The 27,848-nt window shown below is 53.7% G+C and overlaps 10 protein-coding genes across 10 annotated transcripts; 8 read left to right on the forward strand and 2 right to left on the reverse strand.

Moving 5' to 3' along the window:
• Nucleotides 1-77: 77 nt before the first annotated feature.
• Nucleotides 78-1,314, forward strand: GLOTRDRAFT_99205 (uncharacterized protein). Its single transcript, XM_007865991.1, has 5 exons — nt 78-517; nt 567-934; nt 985-1,001; nt 1,054-1,156; nt 1,225-1,314. The coding sequence occupies exons 1-2, from the start codon at nt 317-319 to the stop codon at nt 897-899; spliced, it is 534 nt and encodes a 177-aa protein (XP_007864182.1). The 5' UTR covers nt 78-316; the 3' UTR covers nt 900-934; nt 985-1,001; nt 1,054-1,156; nt 1,225-1,314.
• A 1,583-nt stretch (nt 1,315-2,897) lies between these two features.
• GLOTRDRAFT_115112 (uncharacterized protein) lies at nt 2,898-3,649 on the forward strand. The gene is made up of 2 exons (XM_007865992.1): nt 2,898-3,192; nt 3,256-3,649. Exons 1-2 carry the CDS (start codon nt 2,911-2,913, stop codon nt 3,400-3,402), a joined length of 429 nt encoding a protein of 142 aa, XP_007864183.1. The 5' UTR covers nt 2,898-2,910; the 3' UTR covers nt 3,403-3,649.
• A 559-nt stretch (nt 3,650-4,208) lies between these two features.
• Nucleotides 4,209-5,173, forward strand: GLOTRDRAFT_115113 (uncharacterized protein). The gene is made up of 4 exons (XM_007865993.1): nt 4,209-4,418; nt 4,476-4,494; nt 4,553-4,847; nt 4,897-5,173. Exons 1-4 carry the CDS (start codon nt 4,315-4,317, stop codon nt 4,962-4,964), a joined length of 486 nt encoding a protein of 161 aa, XP_007864184.1. The 5' UTR covers nt 4,209-4,314; the 3' UTR covers nt 4,965-5,173.
• Nucleotides 5,174-6,380: 1,207 nt separating this feature from the next.
• On the forward strand, nt 6,381-9,325 carry GLOTRDRAFT_110392 (uncharacterized protein). Its single transcript, XM_007865994.1, has 4 exons — nt 6,381-7,013; nt 7,062-8,110; nt 8,169-8,909; nt 8,964-9,325. Exons 1-4 carry the CDS (start codon nt 6,636-6,638, stop codon nt 9,064-9,066), a joined length of 2,271 nt encoding a protein of 756 aa, XP_007864185.1. The 5' UTR covers nt 6,381-6,635; the 3' UTR covers nt 9,067-9,325.
• Nucleotides 9,326-14,150: 4,825 nt separating this feature from the next.
• GLOTRDRAFT_115115 (uncharacterized protein) lies at nt 14,151-17,094 on the forward strand (the record flags this gene model as incomplete). The annotated part of the gene is made up of 4 exons (XM_007865995.1): nt 14,151-14,176; nt 14,353-14,703; nt 14,759-15,302; nt 15,558-17,094. The coding sequence occupies 4 exons, from the start codon at nt 14,151-14,153 to the stop codon at nt 16,773-16,775; spliced, it is 2,139 nt and encodes a 712-aa protein (XP_007864186.1). The 3' UTR covers nt 16,776-17,094.
• A 144-nt stretch (nt 17,095-17,238) lies between these two features.
• Glotr-CCP (heme peroxidase) lies at nt 17,239-19,171 on the reverse strand. The gene is made up of 11 exons (XM_007865996.1): nt 18,817-19,171; nt 18,711-18,759; nt 18,582-18,663; nt 18,374-18,527; nt 18,198-18,314; nt 18,120-18,136; nt 18,000-18,065; nt 17,870-17,947; nt 17,741-17,812; nt 17,597-17,680; nt 17,239-17,536 (listed from the first exon to the last, which is right to left on the reverse strand). Exons 1-11 carry the CDS (start codon nt 19,117-19,119, stop codon nt 17,419-17,421), a joined length of 1,140 nt encoding a protein of 379 aa, XP_007864187.1. The 5' UTR covers nt 19,120-19,171; the 3' UTR covers nt 17,239-17,418.
• A 1,050-nt stretch (nt 19,172-20,221) lies between these two features.
• Nucleotides 20,222-20,887, forward strand: GLOTRDRAFT_37878 (uncharacterized protein; the record flags this gene model as incomplete). Its single annotated transcript, XM_007865719.1, has 2 exons — nt 20,222-20,296; nt 20,375-20,887. The coding sequence occupies 2 exons, from the start codon at nt 20,222-20,224 to the stop codon at nt 20,885-20,887; spliced, it is 588 nt and encodes a 195-aa protein (XP_007863910.1).
• Nucleotides 20,888-21,167: 280 nt separating this feature from the next.
• Nucleotides 21,168-21,407, forward strand: GLOTRDRAFT_38471 (uncharacterized protein; the record flags this gene model as incomplete). Its single annotated transcript, XM_007865755.1, has 1 exon — nt 21,168-21,407. A coding segment is annotated over one exon (240 nt), but the record flags the coding sequence as incomplete, so codon positions are not given.
• A 639-nt stretch (nt 21,408-22,046) lies between these two features.
• Nucleotides 22,047-23,931, forward strand: GLOTRDRAFT_38784 (amine oxidase; the record flags this gene model as incomplete). The annotated part of the gene is made up of 5 exons (XM_007865776.1): nt 22,047-22,238; nt 22,313-22,815; nt 22,869-23,476; nt 23,534-23,657; nt 23,709-23,931. 5 exons carry the CDS (start codon nt 22,047-22,049, stop codon nt 23,929-23,931), a joined length of 1,650 nt encoding a protein of 549 aa, XP_007863967.1.
• A 280-nt stretch (nt 23,932-24,211) lies between these two features.
• Nucleotides 24,212-26,741, reverse strand: GLOTRDRAFT_104665 (DUF580-domain-containing protein; the record flags this gene model as incomplete). The annotated part of the gene is made up of 19 exons (XM_007865997.1): nt 24,212-24,262; nt 24,317-24,377; nt 24,439-24,481; nt 24,542-24,622; nt 24,681-24,746; nt 24,800-24,838; nt 24,897-24,959; nt 25,010-25,029; nt 25,091-25,166; nt 25,227-25,374; nt 25,429-25,466; nt 25,519-25,653; nt 25,720-25,748; nt 25,803-25,829; nt 25,885-26,062; nt 26,119-26,156; nt 26,215-26,346; nt 26,399-26,511; nt 26,571-26,741. 19 exons carry the CDS (start codon nt 26,739-26,741, stop codon nt 24,212-24,214), a joined length of 1,509 nt encoding a protein of 502 aa, XP_007864188.1.
• Between the last annotated feature and the right edge of the window lie 1,107 nt (nt 26,742-27,848).

Below are 27,848 nucleotides of genomic sequence, written 5' to 3' on the forward strand. Positions count from 1 at the left end.
AGCTAGGATAACTGAGGTACCTTAGCTATCCCTCGAGCTTTCCGAACGTTAGATGACCAGCAGGTGCTGGTGGAAATAGCCGTACCTGCGCGCGTCTAGTTGCGTGTAAGATAGCCGATGCGACTGACATATCCCAACTTATCTTCCATGTCGCTAAGTTAAGTACCTACGTCCTTCATCTTTCACCTGTCAGCTTAGTTATCTCTAGCGATACTGACTAGGACAGCGACGCTATCTTGTTTCAAGCCACAGCATATTCGGCTTTAACCAAGATGCAGCAATCCGCGCTATCACTCCCCTTTCGTGCTCACGAATTATGCTCAAGTCCAACGTCTTCCGTTCACCTCGCATCGTACCTCCTCGACACAAACCGACGCGCCCTCCAAAGCCTGACCCTGGTGTAGGCGACTTGTGGTTGCAAACGGCTGACTTATCACCAGCAAACGCGTTGCTCTTTCAGCACGGAGACTTCGCTAGCGAACTCGTTTTTTGCGAGATGTTTATGCTGCGTATACCAGTGAGTACCACACTTGTTCTGCTGCTATAGCACCGCTAAGTCTACTTAGGATCCGGACCCGAGCAAATTCTTCGCTGAGCTCGATACCTACTGCCTCTATGCAGCCATCTCCGTGCCCGTCGACTCTGGCGTTCCGTCAAGACACCGTGCGAGCCCCGTAGCCATTGTGGAGAAATGGGTAGGCTGCAGGGAAGTTCAAGACAGCCCCGGCTGGACACACTGGGTGCCCGGTAAAGCGCAGCGGTTTATAGAATCGCGCTCGGACGCGTGCGAGATATTTGCTATGCTAGCCGATACCGACAACAATGTGCAAGTGGTATATTCCTGTTCCCGCTGCCTGCGGATGGCTAGAGTCAGGGTGGGGCGCGTCTGCCTCTCCTAACGTGGATGCCATTGCGCGCGAGGGGTACGACGGAGGTGAGCTCGTCATTACGGTTGCACTGTCGCAGTATTTGAGCAGCCTGCAGCGGTAAAAAAAATTCTGGTGAGTGATCATGTACCTGTAGTTCAAGATCTGGATTGACAGGTGTTCTCAGCCTTTGATTTTTGCGACGACAGCAGCCCTCATCGTAAATCTCGGCTGTGTGGCGTCGATATTGGGTGTAGTACCAGTACCAGTACTACTAGTATTGCTAGGCGGTGAGTGGTTTCACCAGTCCCACTTTGTGCTCAGCCAATCTTACTTACTTGCCTTCTCTCTGATACAGCTTTTGTCTATTCCCTGTGGTAGTACGAGCTGGTAGAGCAAGATCGAGGATGATCATGTCGGTGGCGTTGTTACTGTATTTAGATATTGGATGCACATATACGGATGTTATGTAATCAATCTGATCGTCCGAATCTCGTCGCCCCGTGAACCGTAGGCTATTCTATGCAAGAGGGGTGCAAGATCCAAATCGGGAACACGGACCTACCTTTGCACTGGGTCATTATTGATGTTCGGGGTCCTAGTACGCACTCTTTGCTCAGTTTCCCGTTAATCCTTGCACAGTCGCCGAATCAAGTCCCATATTGCTCTAATAAACGCTTGCACGCATGTAGTACGATATAAGCAATTTTATCATTTAGTCTATGTCACGATTTAATGCCTTCTGAATATCTGCTAGCACGCGCCGTCTGGGACGAATGTCAGACCTCGTGCTTGCCAGAAAGTCACATGACACTGCGGGCAAAGATGGGTCTCTAATTTTATCGTCGCTGTCCAAATGAGGTCCGATTGTGCTTCTGCCGCTGTCCGGCTCGTCCGTACACGGAAGGGGGACTCCCCCCTACCCCCTTTCCGGGGGTCCTGGAAAGTTGGAGGTCGGTGTCCAAAATTCTGGTTTTGCACCCCTCTTGATTCTATGCACCACAAGACAGTCAACGTGGCTTACGGTCCCAAGCCCGTGATACCCAATCTATCCCCCACCAAGATGTTTAAGGCGAGAACGTCTCGCCTATGAATCTTCAGGTACAGCTTGGCCAGTAATATCAGGTGTGGATACTTTGAGACATGGGAACATTCTTGCAGCTATCTACTGGCTAGACAACAAAGGTATCTCAGTCTGTAGATAGTTCGTGACAACTTGGTCATCCAGGCGCCTATCCACAGGTGGGATAAAGTGCAGCAAACGCAGTGACTGTCTTTAATGGAGGCTTGTACCCGTTTAGTATCAGCGTCGCAGAAGTCCCCCCCAGGCTCTCGCGCGTGCTCAAAAAGGCAGGATTCTCCGCCCAAAACGGCAGGTGCACATGGTTGGCATCTGCCGGACCTCGGCACGTATATAGTCTCGACCTCTTCAACGCTTCCTCTACCCTACACCGAGGGTTATACTGCCTATAACGTATGCGCTGAATGCGCAAAAGCGCATAGAACCTCATCTACACAATATTAACTCCTTTAAAGTGGGGGGGGGGGGGGGTCGAGGCACTAAATGTGGCCCAGTAGAAGCCCTACTGGGATCAAAAATCACGCTGAGAGAACTGTAGCTTTTCAGACTGTCTCCTACTTTCAATGGGGAGTCCCAAAAGTCCCAAAGCTCAGTAGCTCCTCCTGGTACATTATCTACAGGATAAATCACAACTACTAGGTTATAGTACTGCGAGCACAACGGGGAGTCAACAGCACGAAGTTCCTTGCCGTGTATTCGGCAAGGTCCTCGCACGTGGTTTACCACTGCTGCGGCGCCCCAGCTACTCGTTTGGGTAGGGTTCACTTCCAAAAGCGGGCTAAGGGGGGACTTCCCTATGCTGTATCGGAAATATGCACTAGCCTATCACTTCCAGCATAATGCATGTAACACAGGCCAGCCTTCTGACATTGCCAAGCTAAGGTTAGACGCCCACAATCTCTATTATAACGATGAAGATGATGAGCGGAATCTCAGTCGCTATTCTCTCTGCACTCTGTGCTCATGGCTGAACCGGTATTAGCGGCGGCGGGGGAACGAGCGGTGCCCGATGGCGGCGTCCCGCGTCGTGGCTTGGATACTCCTTCAAAATTCGCCGGGCCTTCGACATCTTCCGGAAGCGGGACTCTGGTGCACGATCCTGCCGTGTCCGCTCAACCCCCAGAGGGAGCAGAGGTTCGCAGGAGCAGGTCAGAAGTGCCCTCGAGCCCTCGTCAGCCAGGGCCACAAGGGGAAACTTTACCCATCCGTTTCCTCACCCTACAGTCCTACGCTGGGCTCCCTATCGTAAGTGTGATATTTCACAGCGCCAAACTATTATTTTAACACTCGAATTGCAATTTACATCAGGAAGCTCTTCCCGTACCTCCCATGCTGTACCCGCCTTACGTGGGCCCAGCCACACCCCAGAATCCAATGCAGTCCTATGACTCTGTACAGGCCAATATCCAAACTCCGTACTATGTAACGACACTCGACATTATTCCTTCCACCTAACTCTAATGCAAGAAGTTCGTACAGGAAAATGGAATAAGCCAACCGGCCTTATTCGACCAGCAGAGAGAAATGCTGAGGTATTTGAAGCGGTTGAATGAATGGTTAGAACGGGATGTATTAGTGCGTGGGATAGACAGGCAGGATGTTATCGATCAGCTTGACAATCTTCGTAAAGAGCTGGATCGCATACGAAATTCGCCACCTCCCCGTATAGACTCTTCATATAGGCAGGATCTCTCAGCGTCACAGGAGAACGTTGGAAATCTTGAGGCTCTTGTAAGTACTCACTATTTGTACTAGCCTCGGATTTCTATGTAATTCTGACGGACCCCGAAGCGTGATCAAGTTTCGTCTCTGACCTACGGAGAAGGATCAGGGCGGGCTAGGGCCGAAGTGGACGATTATGAAGACTCCAGAGGGCCAGTCGAGCAGGGGTCGCGCTCGGGGCGTCTAAACGAGGGCGAGCGTGTTCAAACTATATACCGGCCAAGCGGCAACAGGCCGTTACCTGCGACACAGGTTTCTGTGCCACCGACTTCAGGCTTCCCTCTGGAGAGCGGAGCAGGTTATTACCCTGGTAGGAACGTCTACGCGCCCTCCGATCCACGTCTTGCCTTCCAGCCTTATGACGAGGATTATCAGCGAGAATTGTCAAATCTTCTGCACCAGAACGTTCCTGTTCTCGGGACGCCGTATCCGACGGTTCCCCCGTCCGTGCCCCCTCCACTCGCTTCCGGGCCTGTGCCTTACCAGTCAGGGGAGGTGCCTCAATCGTACCCATACCCTAATATCGCCGCAGCTGCTGGGATTGGTGGCCCAGGAGTCCACCGTTTCAAGCCGGAGTCCGATTGGAGACCATCATGGAATTTCTTCCAGTTGATCGCCTTTAGAGGAGCCACGTCGACAACGATCATGATCAAACCCGACTGGGATGATGAGCAGCTATTACGCGAGCTTTATAGGACGTACAATAAATTGCGGTCTTGGAGGCGATTATTCTCCCTGAAAACGTTTAGGTGCAGTTTCTCGCTTTGAATTCGCGGTTACCTGCGTTTGCTGATGGTGGCGTGAAGCTCTATGGTTCACGTTTGGGTGTGTGCATATTCTGGCTTCCGCTCTTGCTGTATCATCTCTTACAGGACGATGGCAGGCGGATGTAAACTACATATACCCACAGTTCTCAAGATCTTCCCCGGAAAATGCGTCTTCTTCATTTAAGTCCATGCGAATTCGTTACTATTTCCGACATCCCAAGGCACAGAGCGGCAAGACAGAGTTCATGCAGTATTTGACCAGGGACCGGCGGTTTGGAGTTATGTACCTAGAAAGGTGGGATCCATATAGGATCACCTTTTTGATTTCAGGTCCTGTTATGGCGACCCTGGTGTTCTCAATTCTGTGGGCGTACTTCATGAATAACATCTCCGACGCCTTCACGATCGGCAGTAAGTCAATGTCCTTGTTTGCATCACTCCCATTGACATTAGTATTCAGGTTATATGGTCACGGCTTACTCGACATTCCTAGTGCTCATCGGAATCTTGAACTGGGTTGAGTTCTGAAGGACTTAGAGTGACGGTGTCCACGTGCACCGCTGTTCCTGGAGCTTGACGAAAATTGAAGGTTGTATGTCGGTTGCTATCCCAGAGGTTTCGAGCGATCAATTGCTGTCTGGCCCGACCATGGAGAATCGTCCATGTGATCTGACGATAGCCCCCATGTAGAATACGTGATTTGGTTACGACATGCGAATGGATTGTGGTTGACATCACTGCGGCTCGCGTCTGGACGGCACCCATTCATTACAGATAGGGAGACGGTCGTACGCACGAGCTCCAGTCCATTACCTCCAGCGCACCATCCCTCTAGCTCCGCCATGACCAGCAATCTGGGCGGAAAGCAAGTGATTATAACTTTCGCGAGCCAAATTCCGCGATATTACGCTCGGGGGTGCACGAGGGTTAGAAACAGACACGACGCTGCCAGTTGGACCTCCAGGACGATCCTCGTGTCGATAATCACATTGGCTATTAAACGGCGCTGTGGACTCCAAAATTTCAGGCCGATCACAGTTGGCGATACCTGTGGTGCACCTCGCAGCATGGAACGCAGTAAGCGACGGCGTTTGATACGCTGATCTCGAAGGTATTCATGGGTCGCGACGGCCTCATAGCCCTGACGCTAGGAGTCGACGAGGGACACAGACGCGTGAGGGGGGCAGAATATAACCGTGATGCCGTGCTGCATATTTCCCGTCCAAACCGTCGAGAGCCCAGCCGACATGTGAGACTCCATCGAGGTGTTTCCGCCATTGTTGGCTTGGTCGGGCATACGAGCCTCATCGCCAAATATACTCCGAGTCCCAGAACACCAGAGGATACACAGCAATCAAATCCGCTGGTCCAGAACCATGCCCTTAGCTATGAATCATCCTCCAGTCGTGGCGGAAGCATAAGTCAGTCTTCGGCCGCATGATTAGGCCACATTGGCGAGGGCGACGCGGGTGGATCTCGTTGAACCATATCGAAGGATACCCGGTGTCAAAATTGCGGATGCAAGTCTAACACATCATCAGGGCTATCGAACACGTAAATGCGAACAGAGCTCTCAACGGAAAGAGCCGTTGTATCACCGCTGCCCAGGGATGTGTAGCTATGCCGGTGAGCCTCTATTGTCCAGTCTTCATTGTGTTGCGATCGTTTTCCAAGAACAATACGGATATCGGAGAACGGCGCCTCGCTTCTTCGGTGAAGTCGGTAATGAGCCCAAAGCCGCCGTCCGAGATCGCAAACCCCATGAAATGCAGATACCAGATCACAGTGTGCCGCCGTATTCGCCGCATCCTCGTCGGACTGTAAGGTGCAGCGAACGCAAGTACATTTTCTTCGGGGCAGTGCATCGCCCGAGGTCGGCCGGCGGATAAGCCGAAGCCAGTGGAGAAGGCGTGGGAACATACTTGTACCTGTACTTCGTCTCGTCATCCTGCAGTGCATACCACTACCGCGTCTCAGCTCGACGATTTCGGCTTCGATAGTGCCCGAAAAGCTTGGAAAGAAACACACAGCAGCATCTCGAACTGCAGTTGCATAGCTCTAGCGAGAGACAGCCTGAGTCGCCCGAAAACGGTCTTGGTTCAGCCACAATCGGCGGGGAGCGTACGTTCCAAGGGATTGCATCGTTCTTGAAGGACAGCTCGACTTTCAAGACTCGGGAAGACGTTGCTGGACATCGCAATGTATTACCCTCAACAATCCCCGGGTATCGCGCACAAACTCCCTGGCAGCCATCATGACCAGTCGCCCTGGAGCAGATCCCATCATCCTGTCCTAGGTCCTCCAGGAGCGCAGAACAGCGTCGGTCCACCTCCTACTTCGCCAGGCTACCCGCTGTACAACGGTAATCTTTCCCATGCACTACACCACCACCACGGTCCCTTCTCGCACCCTATTCCAGGACATCCGGCGGGTCATCATCACCAGAATTCGCTCTCGCACTTTCCTTCACCGCCGAATGGACATACGCAACAGCACGGGCTGGGGTCGGGGTCTCCGGGGAGTGCAGCGAGTCAAATGATTACTCCTCATTGGCAGCAGCAGTTGTTGAAATGCGAGGTGCGTGACATGTTATCACAATTGAGATGGTCCCTTACGTTCCCGTAGATGATCCGTGCTTCTCGATCTCCTCACCACCGCGCGCGTGCGAGTGCGATGGCATCCCGAACCGTGACGAAGTCCGCCATTCCGATTACCAACCCGAATCTCAAGGCTGCTGCGGAGGTGAATGGGTCTAAGGAGGGAGAGGGCTCGGAGAAGGGGGAAGGCAAGGCAGAGGCGTCACCCCACATCGACCACCCCAATCCTGCTACAGGGCCAGTGTCCGAGACGCCCCGACCGCATGCCGTCGAGCGTCCCGAGAATACCTGGAACTCACTGGATATGGGCGGGGTGTTCATCAAGAACATACCGCCCACATCTGGTCTCTTTTCATTCACCTTCTTGACCAATCTCTACCTAAATCACAACGCGCTCCAGGTTATTCCTCCCCAAATTGCGAAACTGCGGCACCTGGAGCTGCTGGATCTCTCCGGCAACCAGCTTCATCATGTGCCCCCGGAGCTGGGGATGTTGACCCAGCTGAAGGAGCTGTACCTGTTTGACAACAGAATCGAGACCTTACCCGCCGAACTCGGTACACTACACCAATTGCAAACGCTGGGTATAGAGGGTAACCCCCTAGATCCGTCACTAAAGGGGATCGTGCAGAAGGACGGAACGCCTGCTCTGATCGCGTACCTGCGCGACTCCTGTCCAGCGCCGCCTCCACCAGGGGATCGCTCATGGACGAACCTGATTAGCCCCGCCGAACGGGAAAGCATGCAGAACGATCCGAATGTGGAGACATTCACCGTGCTATGCCATAATATCCTCGCGGAGAAGTACGCAACAGAACGGATGTACGCCTACACCCCCTCGTGGGCGTTACAATGGGACTATCGGAAGGAGCTGATCCTGACCGAGCTGATGAACTCGCATGCGGATTTCCTGTGCCTGCAAGAAGTCGACATTGGGAATTACGAAGAGTTCTTCGTACCTCATCTGGCGGGGGCCGGGTATGAGGGAGTCTACTGGCCAAAGTCAAGGTACAAGACTATGACCGGTACTGAGAGGCGGCAAGTAGATGGCTGTGCCACGTTCTACAATGCCAGCAAGTACGTAGCACCCTTATTTTACTCTATTCATATCTCTTACTTAACCCCTCGCTTTTAGGTACCAGCTCGTCGAGAAGCAATTGGTCGAGTTCAGTCACCTTGCCATGCAACGGCCCGATTTCAAGAAGACGGATGATATGTTCAATCGTGTTCTCGGCAAGGATCACGTTGCTGTCGTCGGTCTCTTCGAGAACAAGGAGACGGGCACGCGACTCATTGTCACGAACGTCCACATTATCTCCGATCCTCAGTTCCGCGATGTGAAACTCGTGCAGGTTGCGTTAATGCTCGACGAGGTCGAGAAGATTGCGAACAATTTCGCCAAGTACCCGCCACGACTCTTGTCGACAAACTCCCCGACAGATTCATCAGATGATAGATCGGGCTCGTCGAGTGATAACCCACCCGACAGGAGCACGTCGGCGGGGAAATTGGGTCCTTCATACACTGATGGCACGAAGATCCCGATGATCGTCTGCGGTGATTTCAACTCCATCCCCGGAAGTGGTGTCTACGAGTTCTTGTCAAACGGCTCCGTCCCTTCTCACCACCCCGATTTCATGTCCCATACGTATGGCCGGTACACATCCGATGGGCTGCGGCATCGGCTGGGATTGAGGAGCGCGTATGCTGCAGTGGGAGAGCTGCCTATGACTAATTACACTGCGGGGTTCCAGGGGTGTCTTGATTACATCTGGTACTCCTCAGCCAATCTCGCCGTCAACGCGGTGATGGGAGAAGTGGATAAGTCGTACCTTGAGAAGGTGGTCGGTTTCCCGAATGCTCACTTCCCCTCTGAGTGAGTTTTATTATCTTTCGATACGAGGACACTTGCTAACGTTGTTTTGATCAGTCACATCTGCATCATGGGTGAATTTCGGGTCAAGCCACCGCCCAAGGACGCCCCGTCGAGACCAGCACAACCTACTTTCCCTCAATCCAACGGCGCTCACTGATTGGTAGTATAATGGAGATAGTCCATATACATACACATTTTATTCTACTTAAATATTCCGTCGTTCACTTTCGCATGTGGTGTTTATTTGGTTGGATCTTCGTTGCATCCCATACACTTTGGTATATACGCATCCGCCGTCCTCCCCTTGAGCTTCCTTGTATTTGGACATCGTCATCGCCCTCGCTGTTTTGTTTCACTGTGTGCCGTCAACTGTAGCATGTGTGTATAGCTCTCCCTGAAACGATATTTTCAACTCTCTAATGACTGATTTCAGCTGTGAGTCTCTTCGTGCAATCATCCATTATGAACGGAAGGGACGCATGCAGAATTCGGGACCATACACATTTCGATTCCATATCATCTTCATATAAACGTAGTGCAGGCACATCCAATCCATCTGCCGCAGTCTAGGATCATAGCCAACACTTAATAACGTCGCGAAATAGCTGCCTTTAGATTTCGAAGAGCTGTGGTTTACATGCTGCGGGCTCCCTGGGCTGGAGGTACTGCCGGGAGGACTCGGAACGTCCCCCGCGCTGAAAGATAGCGAGGTTCCGTAAAAGCCCTAGGTAGTTCACCGGGAGTCTGAAGGCACGAGTATCTCTTCGAACACGATACATAGGTGCTTTTGTCTACCACAGGCATCCCATCGACCCCTATGCCCTCGCTGGCTTCAGCTTATGGCATCCCGCCCATGATACAGCAAGCATGTGGACAGAAAGGGCCCAGGGCATAAAGACCGTCTTCTACGGCGTTCGAGTCAATAATCTTCATGCAAGCCTGGACAATGCTGCACAAGGGCTGGTACTTGTACATTGACCCCATTGCCAAAAATGCTACGCAAAATTGCCACACTTGCCGGAATGGAATCTCAGAAGCAGGACGAGATGCCGAAAAGCGCATGGCCGCGGACCGTCGTGCGTGGATGCGAACGCCACGAAGCCTCAGAGAAGCGTATATATAGCTTCGACGGTGATTCTCCGGGACCGATAGCTTCCATGCTATGCAGCTATGTCGCTTTGTTGACGAGATCTCGACCTTGGAAGAGGGTGGCATTGCTGCAGCTCCAAAGTCCAGGCTACAAGTGGAGCAGGTCCGGAACTGGAGGAATGCAGTGACTGAAGGTCAGAATGGACGGAAAAGGTGTATATTTCCGAGAGGTCGATTTCGCTGTATACAACAGAAGACGGAGAACCCCGCACCGTAAGTTTATGAAGCCCTACGTCCGCAGCTGCATGTCCGACAATTCAGTCGCAGAGAGGAATACCGGCAGTAGATGAAGACTGCGCGAAATAGAACCCAGCCTATTCGTACATGACACTTTCGTCGACTGAACCTTGAGAGCCGTGAGTGCACCGCGGCTATTCCTGGCTTCGACAGCGGAAGCTTTGGAGCGGCCGATGAGCCAATATCTTTGTTCCCGAGCCAAGACCAAGTGCGAGCGAGAGCAGAGGCGAACCTGAAGAGGGGCGCGCGCGACGAAGGCCGTTCGAGCTACAAGCACAGGCATACGACTGGAGGGACGCGGCAGCCCTACCACACAGAAAGGCTGGAGAGGATATCGAGCATCCTTCCGAGGTGCAGGCACGGCTGGTCTAGTGTGGAGCCGTATATATGTAGGGGGAACGATCGACATGTTATGCCCATGGTGCGACACCGGGATGTCTCCTGCGTGGGCGACGAAGGCACCCGCGACCTTACCTGTGTGAACCGTCGGCAAGGAAGCCGCGTCGAATGAATGAAAGAAGAGCGTTGTCTGGAAAGGACGTAAAACAGACTGCAGGCACGATTGCTGTTGCTGCCCGGCGAAGGCTTCGTCGGTGAGAATCCTTCTGCCTGCCCCACATCCTTGGATCTGCGCGGGAATTACGGCGGCAGGTCCAGGTCGAATGCCGGAGAAAATGGTCTGTTTCATCGCTTTGTCCGGTCCTAGAATTCCAGCCGGCCGTCGCGGAGACCAGAGAGCCGCAGAGCCCAACAGCTCCAAAGGAGTCCCGAGGCATTGAAAGGTACCGGTACAGCGGCGTTCTTCATGCTTCTGACGCAGCAAGGGAGAACTTGGGCTTGGCAAGGAGGGTAGGGAGTCAATTTATGGCAGGCGGCAAAATAGTGGACAGCATGTAGTCAAAAGGAACCTAAGATGGTTGAATACAGAATTGCTTTGAATAACCGTCGGTGAGCGGGACATGCACAGGATGCGGAATAGTGTCTTATTTAGCCGTCGTGCCGGATATCCGTAGGCAGAAACAAGTCACCGCTGGTTTTCGAGAACAGGGTAGCCGCAAAGCAAATACAGAGCTAGGCGCTGAAGCCCAACAGCCCAAACCCGTGGCTATGAAGAGTCCATGCTTATCTGTACGATCGTCCGAGACCAGCGGGATATAGCAGGGAGAAATGCCTTGCAGTTGAAATGCGATTACTTTGAGCCTTTTCTTCGGCAGATGCATCAATGGGCCGGAACTGGGAAAACAGAGACACAGAATTGGAGACTCTTGATATGGTTTCGCCGCTCTGCATCGGAAGGGACGGATCTTCCAAGTGGGCAAGGGTGAATCAACCAGGGTTGACACGGCCACCGAAAATAAACGTCGAGAGATGAAAGATAGCCCGTCAGCTATTCCGCAGCAGGATTGAGCTCAACTAGGCTCCGTTCCGGTCCGTTGGGGGCTCGCGTTGCTTTATTCAGAAAAAACTGCCCCAGAAGAGAGATATGCGAGCAACCGATGAGTGCGAACGGGAATTCGGTGAACATGCGGCAGGCTATGAGATACCAGAAGTCTCCCCCTCCAGAAGCAGATACGGCAAGTCCAGAGTCCAGCGATGCAGGCTCTTGATATGGTTTGCACAACCCCATTTCGTGCAGGGTTGAACTCGACTGGGATCTGTTCCTATCCGTCCAGCTCGCGTTGCAGTCGCCAGAAAATCAGAGGAGATGCGAGCAACGAGACTCCGAACGAGGCTAAGCGAGCCCCCGGAGGACCGGTGAATACGCGGTAGGTTACGAGACAGCACGAACCCGCGTCTCTAGAAACAGGATACGGCAAGTCTAGGGTCAAAGGCGGGAGGCGATTGATACGGTTTGCACCCATCTCGTGGAGATCGCCCGTGGGCGATTAGGTCTTCAAGCTTCAGGCCGTGTTTATCTAGCATGTTCGATCCGAGAGCGACCACGGTTGAGCCGGATAGGCACAGAACGCAGCATCTTCTTGTAAATATAGACTGAGTAGATTATGACTTGGATCAGGAACAAATTGGTGCGGGGCTCGCGGGCGTCGAAGCCAGATCAGAGCACGCCATCAACGTGAGGGTACGGGCGGGTTGGTTGGAATCAAGCACTTGATGCATGTTGTGTGGTACGGCGCCGCAGCAAACAGGTTCAATATTAGGAAGAGGCGCCGCGTGCAGTGCACCCGCATGGGCCCATAAGCACTGACCGTCTGGATATTCCCGTCAAGTTTCGAATCCACCAACCCGCGTGCGTTCGTTATCAAGGTATTGATTGAGGCGGGATTCGACAACCAAATCGTAGCAGAGAAGCTGTTGGTGAGAACGCCTTGCGCCGGCGGATGACGGTTAGGGTCAAGCAAAGCGCCTCCTGACAACATGGACCACAGAGACGACAGTCATTACCGATTCAAAAACAATAAGGAGGTGAGCATGTTGCACTTGGAGTGATTGAATGTGTTGTGGTGCGTTGATTCCGTGTCAACAAAGCCAATGGAGGCAGGTCATAGATTGGGTCCTTCAATGCCCCCAGTCTTGCTGCGCTGTGGCTCTCGGACAAGCAAGCAAAACGACAGCACCGTCGAGTACACCCACATGGCCCCATAAGCACCGACCTTCGAGTCCGCAGCAAGGACATCAACGGAAGTCCGAGCAGCATGCAGTCATTTTCAAGGTGCTGCAAGATTTGAATATCAAAGAAGCTGTTGATGAGTACATATGTGCTCAACGAACGTGGGTGCCGGCGATGGATAGGGCCCAGTGGTTGATGACATCGTGGGGGACCGCAGAAACCACTCAGAAGGTGACCATTTGCAAACCAGAAGGAGGGCGAGGACGTCAGATTCGAGTGATTCCATTCGCACTTGAAAGAGTGTTACACATGTCATTGTGCGTATCCCCCAGTTCCATGTTAGGTCCCTCAGAGCTCCGAGGCCTAGACCGTGCTGCGGCGCTCGGGCAATCGGATGCACAGCAACGAAAACAAGAGGACCCTCTCGCTCCCTCTCGGTGGGTGGCTGCGCCACTTCCGTAACGATGCGGCTTCCAGATCGGCTTCAGGTGATGGCCTGTTATAGCGCGCCATGCCAAATCAGCGACGAAATGTATGTGATCCACGTTTCTGCCGATAAGTGTCCGTGGCTATGCTATGTAGAGGGGATCCGCGACCGAGCAGGGACGGAGACTGAGATAGGTCATTGGAAATGGGCGCCACAACGATGGTGGAAGGTGACGGAGCCTGCAGGCCAGCAGCGGAAGCAGATAAAACAGACGGCGATTGCGCAGATTAGCCTGAAGCGGGCAAACAAGGTCGAGGGCCGGGCGAGGTGAGACCTTCCGGTGCACGCCTGATACATAGAACGGGGAGCTTCACACCGGCGGGGGGGTCTTGATGAACTCTTGTCGCAGATTGCCGGGGGTGCTGGCTTGGAAGGAGGAGAACGATAGTGCGGAACGCAGTTTGCATGCGTGCTCGACATGGCGCAGCCTGGCACGGATAAAGCTCGCGGCCGAGGAGAGAACAGTCACCATGGCGCGGCGTGAGGTAAAATCGGTCGGTTGTCGCGTCGCGCGACGAGCAGGTCTGGGCCTGCTGTCTGGAGCGTCGGGAGTGCCATGTATCGGGATGAAATCACTGCTTATCGCGAGGGAAATGCTGTGCAAGCCTGTCCGGAACGGCGGAGGGAGGGCCCGGCGGCAGGAATCGATGCCTCGGTCTGCAGCGGAAGAAACGTCCGGAGACCCGGCGGACCACCCGCGGAAGTATGTCCCCGCCGAATAGGGAAATAGGACCGGACCCGAAGGTACGTCACTCGGCGCGCCGGGATAAGTCGCCGGACGGACGATACACCACTTGCCATGGCTGCAAAAATGATTCCAGGCTTGTTATATCCCTGCTGCAACCCCTCGCTGCGTCTTCCATCGCCCGTCCCACAGCCAGCGCTGCGTTTGTTTGCTGCCTAGATCCCTTCTTCCATTCCAGCGGGATTCACAGGCGATCTGCAGCTTACGTCTAATTTGGCGTCCTTGTGGCAGTCACTATGCCATTCAGTCTGACCAGGCCCTCTTCGCCATCACGCGGAGACCGAGAGAACCACCCACTGCATCCCAATGATGTCGATTCTCTTTCTTCAGCCGTCCATGCCGCCCTCGCGGGTGCTGCAGCCCAGCCTGTCGCCCCTCCTCCTCCTCCTGACTACGACAACATGTACAGCGAGAAGGACAAGGCTCATTCCAGCCTCGACATCGTCGTCAACTCCGACACACTCTTCCTCAAGGGCACCGGCGTCGACGTAGAGCCCGCCCTGCTCTCCGGCAATGTCGTCCTTAACCTCACAGAGCCCACTTCTATCAAGGAGATCACGCTCGTGTTCAGAGGCAAGGCACGCTTACCCAACGCTGCAAACGAACCGTACGTGTCTCCCATATCACTCATACTACAATCTCTCACACCCTCTTGCCACCAGCTTGTCACTGAACACTTCACCCCTAACATACCTCGTATGCAGTCACGACTGGTCCTTCCTCGAAGGCGAGAAGAAGCACAGTCATACTCTCAAGGCCGGGCGACACTACTTCCCGTTCCAGCTCCAGGTCGGTGGCTCTCTGCCATCCAGCCTATTTACCACTGTCCTGGGTGGCGCGTCCGTCCATTACAAACTGCGCGCTGTAGCAGTCCGCCCGGGGTTCGCCCACAACATGCAAGCAGTCCTGCCTATCACCATCATGCGCTCCCTCGCCACCGAGGCCCTCGAGTACCAGCAGACCCTCGAAATCGAGAACACATGGCCCGAAAAGCTCATGTACTCCATCATGATCCCGCACAAGGCATGGGCCGCCGGCGACCGGCTCACCGCGATCGTCAAGTTCTCCCCGCTCGCCAAGGGCGCGCGCGTGCTCAACGTGAGCACGACCGTCAACGAGACGATCAAGCTCTACCTCCGCGCGGGCTGCCAGGAGAACACGCGCGTGATCTCGACGACGCGCCACGAGCTCGTCGACGGGCGCGCGGTGTGCGTCGAGGAGTACCAGAACCGCTTCCGCGTGCCGCTCATCGAGGGGCGCGCGCACGTCCCCGTGCGCGGGTCCAAGTCCGTGCCCTCGACGCCGCACCCCGAGCCGGCGGGCCCGTCCGCGGCGCTCGGCTACTTCCCGCAGGTGCACGCGCCGAGCAGCGCAGAGGGCGCGGGCCCGCAGCAGCGGTTCCCCGGCGAGGGCGAGGCGGGCCCCTCGTCCGCCCCCGCCCCCGCGCACGCGTCGCACGAGCGCGCGCTCATCGACCCGGACATCCCCGAGGAGATACTCTCGTCCGACGACGTGGTCACGACGCTGGACATCACGATCCCGCTCACCGCGACGCCGACGCACACGCTCGAGCCGATCATCGTCTCGCACCGCATCCGCTGGTCGATCCTGATCGGCAACCGCGACGGGCACACGTCGGAGCTGCGCTGCTCGCTGCCGCTGCATGTCCTGGACCACCGGCTGCTGGAGGAGGCGCGCGCGGCGACCGCGGCGACGAGGCGGCTGTTGCTCGGCGGGGGCGAGCATGGGAACGAGGAGGAGGAGGAAGAGGCGGAGCTCCCGAGCTATCCGGCCCATGTGCGCGATCGGGTGGCGGACCCGTATATGTCGGAGGGGTCGTACACCGTTGCGAACCCGTATGCGGCGTCTGGGGCTGCGACGCCGTCGACGCACGGGCTGCCGTCGGGAGCGCGGACGCCTTATGCGACATCGTCGGGTGTTGCTTCCCCAGTATCGGAAGGTCGACCTTCTCTGGCGTTCGCGACAGGAAGTACCCCTCCGATGATCAACGGGGGCACCAGCGTTCCCCTAGACCTCGTCAACTCCGAGCTACTTGCATCGCTAGCGCAGCAGAACCAGGGGCCGTCCCCGCCGACAACGTCCGCAAACACTCCGCCAGACTCGTCCGCTGCGAGCCGGCCATCGAGTCGCGGCGGGAGCAGAAGAGGGAGCCGACGCCCGAGCCGCGCGTCCTCGCCCGAGCGCGGGGGGTCGCATACACCGCACACGCCGCAGGAGACCTACGTGCACGGCGGCTCGGCGAGCCGCGGCGCGCACGGGCTGTTCCACATCTCGATGAAGCCCTTCACGTCGCTCACCTCGACGTTCTCGCTCGGCTCGCGCAGCCACGGGCACACGCCGACGCACCACCCGAGCCACTCCGCGTCCTCGTCCGACCTCGCGAGCCTCCGGCACGCGCCGTCGCAGCCGACGACGCCCGGCGTGAGCCAGGACCCCAACTCGGGCGCGGGGCTGCTCCACCGCGCGTTCACGGAGGTGCCGGACTATGAGAGCGCGTCGCGCCCCGGGGGCGGGCTGCCGCCGCTGTCGAGCCTCACGGGCCTGCCGTCGTACGAGGAGGCGGAGCGCGCGGACAGGTCGTCGAGTGATTCCGACCTCGCGAGCCGGTTCGCGCAGGGCCGGGCGCGCGCGCCTGTTGCCAGCGGTCTGCGGACATAGTAATGGCGGGTGCAGGGGTATTTATTATGGGATGTGGTATAGTGCAGGACGAGGGACCTTGCCCATGTTGTTGTTGTTTCTCCATTTGTTAATTATCGACACCCAGCTCATAGACTATAGACTCGTTTGGGATCCCCTCGCAGGTAGCGCGACGCATGACATGCACGATGGTAGCGTTTATATAGATTCCTCGACTCCTTATCTAAGTACTTAATGCCTTCGTATCTGTTGTCTCACAATCGCATAGAGCGTCTCGTTATTGGCTATGTATGATGTAGGAAGTACAAGAGACCCGGATCATGCAATTCACTGAATGTATAATTAGTCATGGAACGGTGGATTACAAGCTGGAGCGGCAAGGCGTTGAGTATCGGGTGATGTATACACCGCTTTCTGTAGCACGGCCGGGTATTCCCGGCATCATTCACTTAGAAATGCTTCCGTCATGATCAATTGAGTGTACAGCGTACGTATACCCTCGTATATGTCAGACAAGATAATGTATAGCAAATTTGCTCACAGTAAGTACAGCATTTACTCTACCTCTAGCGGGGCGAGTCTAAGAATAATGATCAAACCCATACAACCTAGCACTATGAAGATAACCCAACGAGACTTCCTCAGAGGACCTGACTCCAGGCCTCTACTGCTTGGACTCCGCCTGCTGCTCCTCGAGAGTCTTCATGATCCAAGGCTCAGAGGTGGCCCACTGGGACTCGGGCACGCCAAGTTCAAGCAATCTGGAGAAGGCCTTGGAGAAGCTGATGGCGACAGATGATTAGCGGTTCAATCCTACGCTCGATGCGCCGGAGTCAACTCACTCTTTGAACCACAGGTCCTGATCCTCAGCGTAAGCCTTGGCGTATTTCCTGAAGCTCTTGTCCTGAGTAAGCACGTAGTCCGTGCTGCAAATTGAGGACGTCAGAAACTAAGCGTTTCACAGGATTTAAACAGTGACTACTCACGGCAGCATCATGAGAGATCCGGTCTTCTTGTCCACGAATTGCTTGGGGCCGTTCCACTTTTTCCATACCCACCTGAGGTGCGATGACACGCTTAGCGGTGCTGTGATACCTGTAGCGGTAACTACTTACTTCTCATCGAAGAGAAGCTTGAAGTAGTCGTTGGTCACGGTGGTCGGGGAGAATGTCCAAGGGCCTTCAAATCCGGAACTGGCAGACGTATCGTGATTAAACTGCTTATCCCTCGTACGATATCACATACCGGTCTGGGTGGCAGCGTCCAAGAGCATGAGCACCAGAGAGAGCGACGATTTCCTGGTCGTTGAAACTGAACAACAGGATGGATTAGCTGTTCGGGTCAGTCGGCGCCGCGTGAACGTACCCCATACGGTAGAAGATCTATCCAGTGAAATGAAATTAGTAAGCGAAAGCCAGGGACATTCCGTAAGGATATACTAACGCTTCGCAAATGGTCAGCACCCTGTGAGCCATCGGGGAGGCGACCGTCCGGTGTGCAGTCCGTCTGGAAACCGTCAATTCGTCCGGGCCTCCAGGGGATCTTGGGCCCTTGCATTTCCTAAGCCGGACGGTCGTCAGTCCTTTCCGTCAATTGCTGACTTTGAGGCAGTTATATACCTGGATAGCGGCAACACCACCGAGAGTCCACAAATCACCGTAGCTGATCCAAGGGAAGTCCTTCTTGATACCTTCCATCACTTCACGAGCGATGTGGAGACCCTTGTTACCGCCGTGAAGAGATTCAGGCTCGAAGCGCATAGTGGCAAAATTGCTGAAAAGTATGGCGGTTAGTCTCAGTTTAAACCTTTACGCCGACGATGCAGACCTTCCACCAGTATTCGATGCCTTGTCGTAAGTACCAGAGCAATGCCATGCCAAACGAACGAAGATGGGACCGTAAGAACCGTCTTGAATATTATTAGTGTCGGTAAAGGACTGGGCTGACTGAGCATACCATCGTAATCACCAGCCTCGTCCATCACTTCAGCAATCCGGTTGTAAACCTAATAATGCTCATGAGTACCACTTCAACGACATCCTAATGTTGGGGCCTTTCGGACCTTCTGGAAGTCATCCTTGGATGGGGTAAAGTTGGTCGCAGCCTTAACAGCCTGAGCACCAGACTTGGCAGCAGTCTGAGCTTGCCTGGCGGTGTCTGAATTGCTTGTAGTCATGTAGTACGCCAGGCCTCCTGCAATGGTAACACCAGCACCGATAGCTGCCCAGAAACCAGTCTTGGATTCAGAGGATCCAGACGGTCCCGATGCATACTTGCGGAATTGAATCCTGGCCGCCGATCTAGGAGCTGAGACAGCAGAGAAAGCGCCCTTGCAGACAGGCGCCCTGAACAGTGAGAACGACATGTTTGCCGCTGTCGACGGTGGGGGCAAAGAGAGGAAAGTTGTGGACGCAGAGCAAGCGGGAGGACTCGATTGCGGGGTCGGCTTTAGTACCGACCAATTCGGAAGCGTCACGGGGCTGATGTGTAATGAGAGTGTGGCGCATCCGTTTACCCCGCGTCCGCCTTTGTGGCTTTCGCTGAAAACACATAAGATATGTTGTGGCCCCCGCTACACTTACTGACTTCGTTCCGAAGGTCTAAAAATGCCGCGAAGCTTACAAGAAGCATGCAACTATAGCTAGCAGCATTGCAGTGCTGTCTGCGTGCTCTTTTTCTCGGGGTGCGTCCAGCTGACCTCCCACCCAATTCATTCTGTTTTTAACCTTCGCCTGGGACTACAGCTGCTTCACTGTGGGACAAGTATGGGTATACAACATTGCAACAGCGGTTGATCCTGTCTCTCGACTCGGTTGTTCAACTGTCTGAATGCCAGTGTCCTGTGCTGGCGCTCGCGAAAGACCATCTTGCTACTGCGGGAACGCTATGTATCCGATAGTTGCATGGATTCGCGTGATTCTTCAGTGGATTTCCGTGCTTCAGGACGTATAAGCACCTATGTAGGGAGTGCGCGTGGACGCGGATGTCGTCGGCGCCTTGCCAGAGCTGCAGCTACGACAGCTTAGCACCGCCTCGGCTCAGGTTTACAACCGCCTCGCGCTATACAACACATGGATGCATATGCAGAATCGAAGGCGCTAATCTTTGCTCTGCCTCTTGAATGGTGATCTCGATGCTCCGGTTCTATCGAGCTACAGCTCCTCCGAGGTGCTCTATGAATCTGGCGTTACCTGAGCACAGCAGCAAGACGAAGCCGACCTCATATGTACATTTTTGGATGCATACATCGTATCTTAAAAGGTGCGGATTGTAAGCACCTGGACTTCAATCCCCTTCTCCTTACGACCTTTCCCAACACTATCGGGAAAACCACTCTGTACAACATGGCGGACTACCCATCTTGGCAGCCGGGATGGTACCCCCCACCTCCTCACGGCTACAGTCCCCGTCCACCTCTTCATGGTGGTTTGGGCCCGCCACCACCACCTCGCGACTACTGTCATCCAATGTATCTTACCTATCGTCCTTTCCCATATTGGACCCAGCGTGCGTATCATGGACAGCCTGTTCCACCACAAGGTGTTTATCTCTGTGCAACTTGATGCCTTCATGTCGCTGATACGGCTTTGGTAGCTCCACGACACCAAGCGCCATTCAAGGCAAATAAATCTGCGTACCCCGAGATCAGCCCTATTCTGGCGTGCGATATGACGTTCATAAAATACGACGTGCGTAAGGCACCCGAACACGGAATGGACATGGGCTGTTACTATGGCTTTTCCGGCCGGAGCGCGGGTGCTAAGAAAGAATTAACAACGCTCCATCTAATTTCAAAGGACTTCCCTTGGAGTTTCACGGTGGAGGGCGACGAAGCGAAGCCGATAACATGCAACGATGTGTGGCAAAAGCTCCACGAAGAGCTGGAGCTCGCTCTGGAAAACTGCCTGTGGGGTGCGTTAGATGACAAAAGGAGAAGAAAAATTGTGGCCAATTTTGAGCACAGAAAGCGCGAAGACAAGGAGGGGGATACTCAACTGATGAGGATGGACTGGCTTGGCCGCCGCACTGTATTTGTGGGAGTCGAGAAAGACGACGCTTTTGCAAAGTCGAGAGCCTTACCGGGCAGCGATGATGGTGAAGAGACCTGGGTCGTGAAAATGGAGAAGTGGTAGGACGTCGACGTGTTCTCGTATTGTTTATCGATAACGTATGGCTGCTGAACATCTCATCTTAGTGTACACTCATTACGCTCAATACCCATATAGCATTTGGCTCTGCCGGGTATTTGTATGATTCATAAAGTGTATGTACAGTACTAGTCGAAGTACTAGGTGGTCTTAGAGTACCCGTCAGTTAGTAGCTGATGATGTGAATCTTCGGGATTGCCCGAATCCACCCGCCACCTGCACACAATGCGTCGTTCTCATTGATGGCTCGCTATCTGAGTCCTCAACTTCTGTCCCCTTCGGGGTGACATACGAAAAAATTGGAACGATACAGAGAAGATTAGCATGGCCCCTGCACAAGGATGACACGCTTACCCAGAGTGGCAGCTCTACGGAGCTCAATATTTTTGACTTATTTTCAGGTCAGCACCCTCTCTGCAAATGTGGCAATAATCTTCTATGGCGTTCGTTCATGCCGGCCGTCTCGCAGGTACCACATCTCCATTTACAAGTGCTCCAGCTTTAGCATGTGTCGTATCATTGGAGTCTGCCGCGTCGGCTTGGTAGTGGTATCTAGACGCCAGGGACGACAACCACATAGAATGCAATGCATGGAAGCGTAGTCTTCATGAATGAATCGCCGCCCACCTACTACATGGCATTTGTAGGCATTCGGCTGACCTCTTCCCTAGACATCGGTTCAATTGTATCAGTGGTGAGTCAAGGCCACATCATACTTATGTTGACCCCTGTTCCATTGTACTCTACAAGTATGCTATTCCAGGTACTTGCGAGGTTGTGTATACCTGTGTGACTATATGTGGCGAACTCGACAAAGCTTATGGAGCTCAAGGGGCTTGAGCCTGTCTTCTGACTTCTGGAGAGACGGTACTTGTCCAGTACCGGTGTCTTATGAGCGTCTTTGACAGTTCCAGTAGAATTACGTTGCTTGGATGGCGCCGTACAGAAGGCTTACCTCCCCACACCAGAATGATATAAAGGACGTCGGAGATTTCAAGCCGTATCTCTACTAGCAGGCTACCCAGCAGCAATTATGGCCTCCCTCAGATCAAAGGATGTTTATGCTCATCGCAGCCGGCTCTTGGTCAAAGAGCATATGCGACGTCATGATGACCTCCTACGCCGGCTGCCCCGCCTAGGCAACATGATCAAGACGCTGCCTACCGTTGATGATGTCTTGCCGGTTGCTATCATCGGCGCTGGCATGGCAGGACTCTACACCGCCATGATACTTGATAGCCTCGACTTAAAGTATGAAATTTTGGAGGCATCAGACCATGTCGGTGGACGTATGTTCACCTACAAGTTCCAGGGAGGCTCACAGTATGATTACTACGTGGGTATCATCTTTAGCGCTTGCTTCCTCTCTACGTGCCCGGTGTACTCACGAATTTGTTTGTTCCCGCACAGGATGTTGGGGCTATGCGCTTCCCTGGTTCACCTTACATGCGCCGTATTTTCAAACTGGTCGAAGACCTTACTCTTAAACTCATCCCTTACAAATTCAGTGCCGACAATACCTTCATGTACTTCAATCATCGTCGATATCAGCCTAACCCGCCCTCGTCTGATCCACCTGCCGATCCCTTTCAAGCGAAAGGATACGTTCCTGACGAGTACCTCGTCCCTGGAAATCCCGGAGACCTGATGGCTGGCTTGTTGAAGCCATATCGCGACCCATTCATGCTGGACATCCCATCTGCTCTAGAGAACCTATATAAGCAAGACCGGTACTCTACGAGGACCTATATGTCGCTGGCGTGTGACCCACCATACCCTGCGCCGGTCATCAATTGGTGTGAGACACTGGAGGATTCGACAGGGTCTTATGACCGGGCTTTTACGGAGACAGTGCTAGATTCTGTTGCCTTTGAGTTTCCTGGAGATAAGGAATACTCTTGGTATTGCTTCGAGTGAGTACTGCTGTCTCTTTGCCGAACTCTGTTATTGAGTGCCATCACGATAGCGGTGGGTCCTCTGTCTTGCCGAAGAAAATGGAGGAGCTCTTGGGAACGCCCATCACTTTCAATGCACGTGTCAACCGTCTCGTCGGCGCCCCCGATACCCCAGGCGTGTTTCTGACTGTTGACGGGGAAATAGCTCCTCGCACGTACTCTTCGGTATTCTGCACTGCCCCCCTCCCTTGTTTGAATACCATGGACCTCGAGAACTGTGGACTCGACTACGCCACTTGGAACGCTATCCGCGAACTCCAGTACGGGCCATCTACTAAAATTGGCATATTGTTTTCCAAGCCTTGGTGGCAAGACCTAAGCACTGGTCCCATTAGCGGCGGTCAGTCATACACGGATCTAATGATTAGGAGGGTGGTGTATCCATCCTATCCGGAAAACGGCACGCCGTCCAATGTTATTATCGCTAGTTACTGTTGGACCCAGGATGCGGAACGGATGGGTTCACTAATTCGTGAGGGACCCAACACTCCGGGCCCCGACCTCATCGACCTGGTCTTGAGGGATCTTGCCAGGGTCCATGACGTCGAATTCTCGTATCTCAAATCATTGTACAAGGCTCATCACGCCTACGACTGGATGCATGACCCACTGACAATGGGTAAATCTTACTCTTTGCATGTCATCATCACGGCTGATTGATTGCCACTAAACCCAGGCGCCTTCGCTTACTTTGGGCCTCAGCAATTCAATTTTATGGAGTCCGTTTTCAACAATCTCACCAAGCCTATCTGTGGCGGTAAACTATTCATTGCGGGGGAAGCGACCAGTTCTTGCCACGCGTAAGCTCCCATCATAATAATTCCCTTTTCCCGATCTAATCTTTCACTCAGATGGGTTGCCGGTGCTTTAGAAAGCTCGTGGCGCGCTGTCGAAATGTACTTGCGGTTGCACCACGCGGACTTGCTCGACAAGTTCCATGAGAAGTGGGGTACCTCTGAGTACTGGGAGGACGAAGGAATCGATGCTCAATTACGGATTGGTCTTGCCCAGTCGTTCCCTGAGGCAATGCAGTGGGTGCCCGCGACACCGGGTGTCCCTCTCCCTCCAAAGTAATGAGCGTCCACTCAAGGGCAGATGGAATGTCATAGGATCGTACGCGGAATGGTCATATGAGAGTATAACGTCGAAGTCATCTATATAGCGAAGACCGGTATTTGTAGCTTGGTATCGATTATGTGATAAGAGTCCCAAGAAAAGTCGTTCTGATTACTGGACTGTAATGGCTCCCCGAAGAAGTTGCGCAGCAGACAGGAGCTCCTTGATTATTCCGGTGCATGTCCGGCCGTAAATAAGATGTGGAGTTGATTCCGCAGCTCCTTGGACCACCATACACTTAAACACGGGGAACACCTTGGACCACTTGAGGATACGTGCTGGCAATGAGCTTACCAAGGACATCAGTCGAGAACCGATAGCAGGTTATCCGATCAAAACGCACCCCGAAGAGCTCCGGCGCCCTGTACTGCAGTACCTGTGGGTCCTCTCCAAGACCGACGAAACTGCAGGGCGGCGGCACACTGTCAGGAATGCGTAATTTAAGGCACTGAGAATAGCGCTTACATCGTGGATACGCCGGCTTCGATGGCGGATGAAAGGGTCATAACTGCGTAGCATAGCGGCGTCATTACCGGTTGTCCGCTGGAGCAGGAAATCTAACACCTACGGCATTGAGCCCCGATTACGAACGCAAAGAATATCACAGGAGCGGTGTACTGGCCGTCAGAGTTGTACGATGGGTGTGTATCTGCATAGTATATGTAAACCTTCCTTCAACAACGCCACATCCGGGGACCGTTACTCACATCGGAGATATAGGTATGCAAAGAGGGACGAGAGCATCCCGACAGCGTATGCTCCCCAGGCCAAAGCTAAAGAGAGGCGATGAACGAAGGACGTGCCTTTCAGTCATTGATAGACGTACTCATCCCGACGAGTTGGTCGTTGACCAGCGCGTCGATACCTGAACACGGTGGGGAACAGTGAATACTTCGTTCATAGCGGCAGAAGTGAAGGCTCACCTCTATCCTGGAAGAGCCGCCACGTATCCTTTGCAGCGTCGATATATGGCTTCCCATACAAAGCTAAGATGCCCTAAGTTTCCGTAGAATCCTAAGAAGTCGAGGACCCGCACCAATCTCGATGTATGCATAGCTAGGCAATTCCCAGTCACACATTGAATACTTAGATCACAACGAAAAGACACCCAACACACCGGTTGAAGTACTGAACAAACCCTTCGATACATGCGACGAAGCACTCGGCACAGCACGCCAAAATCGCAGCGGCGGCTAGAAAAACGCGGGACTGTCACGGATGCAGTCGAGCATACATAGAAGCATGGGTCTCACGATTCCCGTCATCAGCGGCGTTGTTCCGGATAGCCTGGAAGAGCAGGCGGAGGATGTCCAGCAGCGTGACGATCAGGGAACCGAAGGCGATCGAGCCGAGGGATAGGGTGGAGGCGCGGACGAAGGCTGACGTGGTGGGATGTCTGGGCTTTGGGGAGAGTCAGAATGCGAACAATTCCAGGCTATTTGGATGAGTAGGTACCATTTGGCCTTGTTCCCGCGGGCCGAAGTAGTACCAGCCTACGAGTCGATAGTGAGGGAAAGATCAGAGATCAACAACTGTCCTACGCACATCCGTACGGCCCTCCAGCTAGAGTGGCTAGCGCGACGTTACCGATGACTTGTGACGTCCATAGGTACGAGAATGTCTCGAAGAAGATCAAGCCTGCAACTTTCCCTGAGGAACAGGAGCTGCCATTCCCGCAAGCTATGGCACGGAAATATGTAAGCTTGTCTGCACAGGGTAGAGAGGCGGGATGAAACAGATACGAACTCGGGTTGCCCGGCGTCCACTTCGCGTACCTGCGAAGCGAACGTCAGGACGGACTCACTAAATCTGTACGGACAAATACATACGTTGCGATAGCCGTGAAAGTGAACCAGCTGTGAAAGTTATATTGGATCAATACGCGTTTGCGAAACGCACGAAGACACTTACACGCTCAACCCCGCCTGGATTATGAGAGCAGCAAAAGCCACGAAGTACACGCTCGGATGGTGTTTCGACACGTCCATGACGACTTGTAGCAGTAAGGACGCCAGTGGGATTCGGGCACGGTACCCGAAATACGCTAGAATAGAGAAGAGCGCGATTATGGTGAAGATAATGGCTCCAGCTTGAAAACGGAAGTCGCGTGAGCGTCCCCTCGCTTCCCTACCGGCGGAGACATACAGTAGTACTTCGTGATCCAATAATATATGCATATTCCGCTGGAATCGTGTAACACAATCAGTAAAGGCTAGGGGACAGCGAGTTCGGGTAGCTCACATATTTAAGAGGATGGATAGTATTAAAGTTATGTGCATGATAAGTCTCGTGAATGCTCGACACAGCATCAGATAGATTGTAGCCAGCAGGAGGCCTGCTGCTGTAACAAGAAGTAGAAGGTAGACAGTATGACTTCCCGAGAATCAGCTCATGCACGGCTTGCGGTATGGCAGGACCAACTTACTAGTCAAGGGTGACACCAGTCCCCGTCGAACCACTCCCAAGGCCTCCTCCCAGTCCCCCCGACTTGACCCATTCTGAAATCGCAAGAGCCGAAACTACCACAAAGCCTGCAAACTGACTCCCAGACTGGTCAACCCCCGCCCCGTCCAAGCCTAATCTCGCCTCCTACTCACCTGCGCAACAAACAGAATCAAGAAAATCGGGTCATTAATCCTCTTCTTCGGCTTGAACCTGTCTCCTTCGTACGGGTTCTTCACGTCCCCACCGTACCCGCCATCTCCCCCGTACGGCGGGTAGTTCGTCTGCGCGTACGGCTGCGAGGTTCCTGGCTCGTAGACAGGCATGTATCCTCCGCCCTGTGGTGGTTGCGGCTGGGTTTTCCAAGGATTCTGCGACATCGCTTCCGATTCCGTGCCTCGCGCCCCACTCAGGCTTCTGTGTCGGATAGGTTAATTGAGCTCCCGTCGGTCGCGATCGTAAGTAAAGGAGCAACACAGTGCGGGTCTTGTTCTCTAAATAATCGTACAGGTGTTCGGGTCACTCGGAACAGCAACGCGCCAGCAATGCGACGAGTGTATTGACGGACAGAGCGCTGACCGGCCTTATGGCGGTCTCGGGAGCTCGCCGCGGACAGGGGCTTTGCCACAACGTGCATGATGAAGAACCTCAAGGAACATGACGTACTTCCATGGCTTGCACCGCCACTAATAGCGGCCACAGTACGTAATCCAAAGTTGCCACAATTGCAGGCCACACGTTTAGTTGTGGCCGGAGACCGCGACGGGAAATATGAATGGTCCAGCCGTATATTATCGGTGAAATTTAGCTACTTTGATCATATGGACCCACAATGTGGAAAAGAAAGCACAGACAGGAGGGAGGCTTGTAGCGAGTAAAGTCAATGTCACAACTTAGCAAGGCGCAATCTAGTGCAAAGTCCGCTGAAGATTTCCACTACAGCGAGACTCGAGAGCCATACAAGTTAAAACTGTTAGCAGCAGGCAGAACAGGGAAGCATAAGATGGTGGCCATAAGCACACCAGACCCAGACACATACACAAACCGAAGGCAAGGTCAATTGCACGGACTAAGGAACAAAGGAAATACAGTGGCTCAGTACATAGTCAAGCTGTTTGTACCTATTTGTCCCAGTGGCTCTGCATCCAATACAACCAAAACCTAACACTCCCACCTTGTGAGGATGCAGAAGAAACCAGCTCCCACCTAAAACCACAAACAGGCATCCCTCACATACCCCTCCAATAATAGCAAAAAAGGGCATCAACAACTCCCACCTAACCAAAGACCTCAAACAATCCAGCAGGGACATGGCAGAGAGAGAAAGAGCTGCAGGAAACCCAATGATCCAGAAAGAGTGGGAAAATCAAGACAACAGGCTTGAAGAACTCCCCTATGACCCATAGACTTCACAACTCCTCTTTCCCAGAGAT

This window comes from Gloeophyllum trabeum (assembly GCF_000344685.1).
Source record: "Gloeophyllum trabeum ATCC 11539 unplaced genomic scaffold GLOTRscaffold_00004, whole genome shotgun sequence".
Lineage (NCBI taxonomy): Eukaryota > Fungi > Basidiomycota > Agaricomycetes > Gloeophyllales > Gloeophyllaceae > Gloeophyllum > Gloeophyllum trabeum.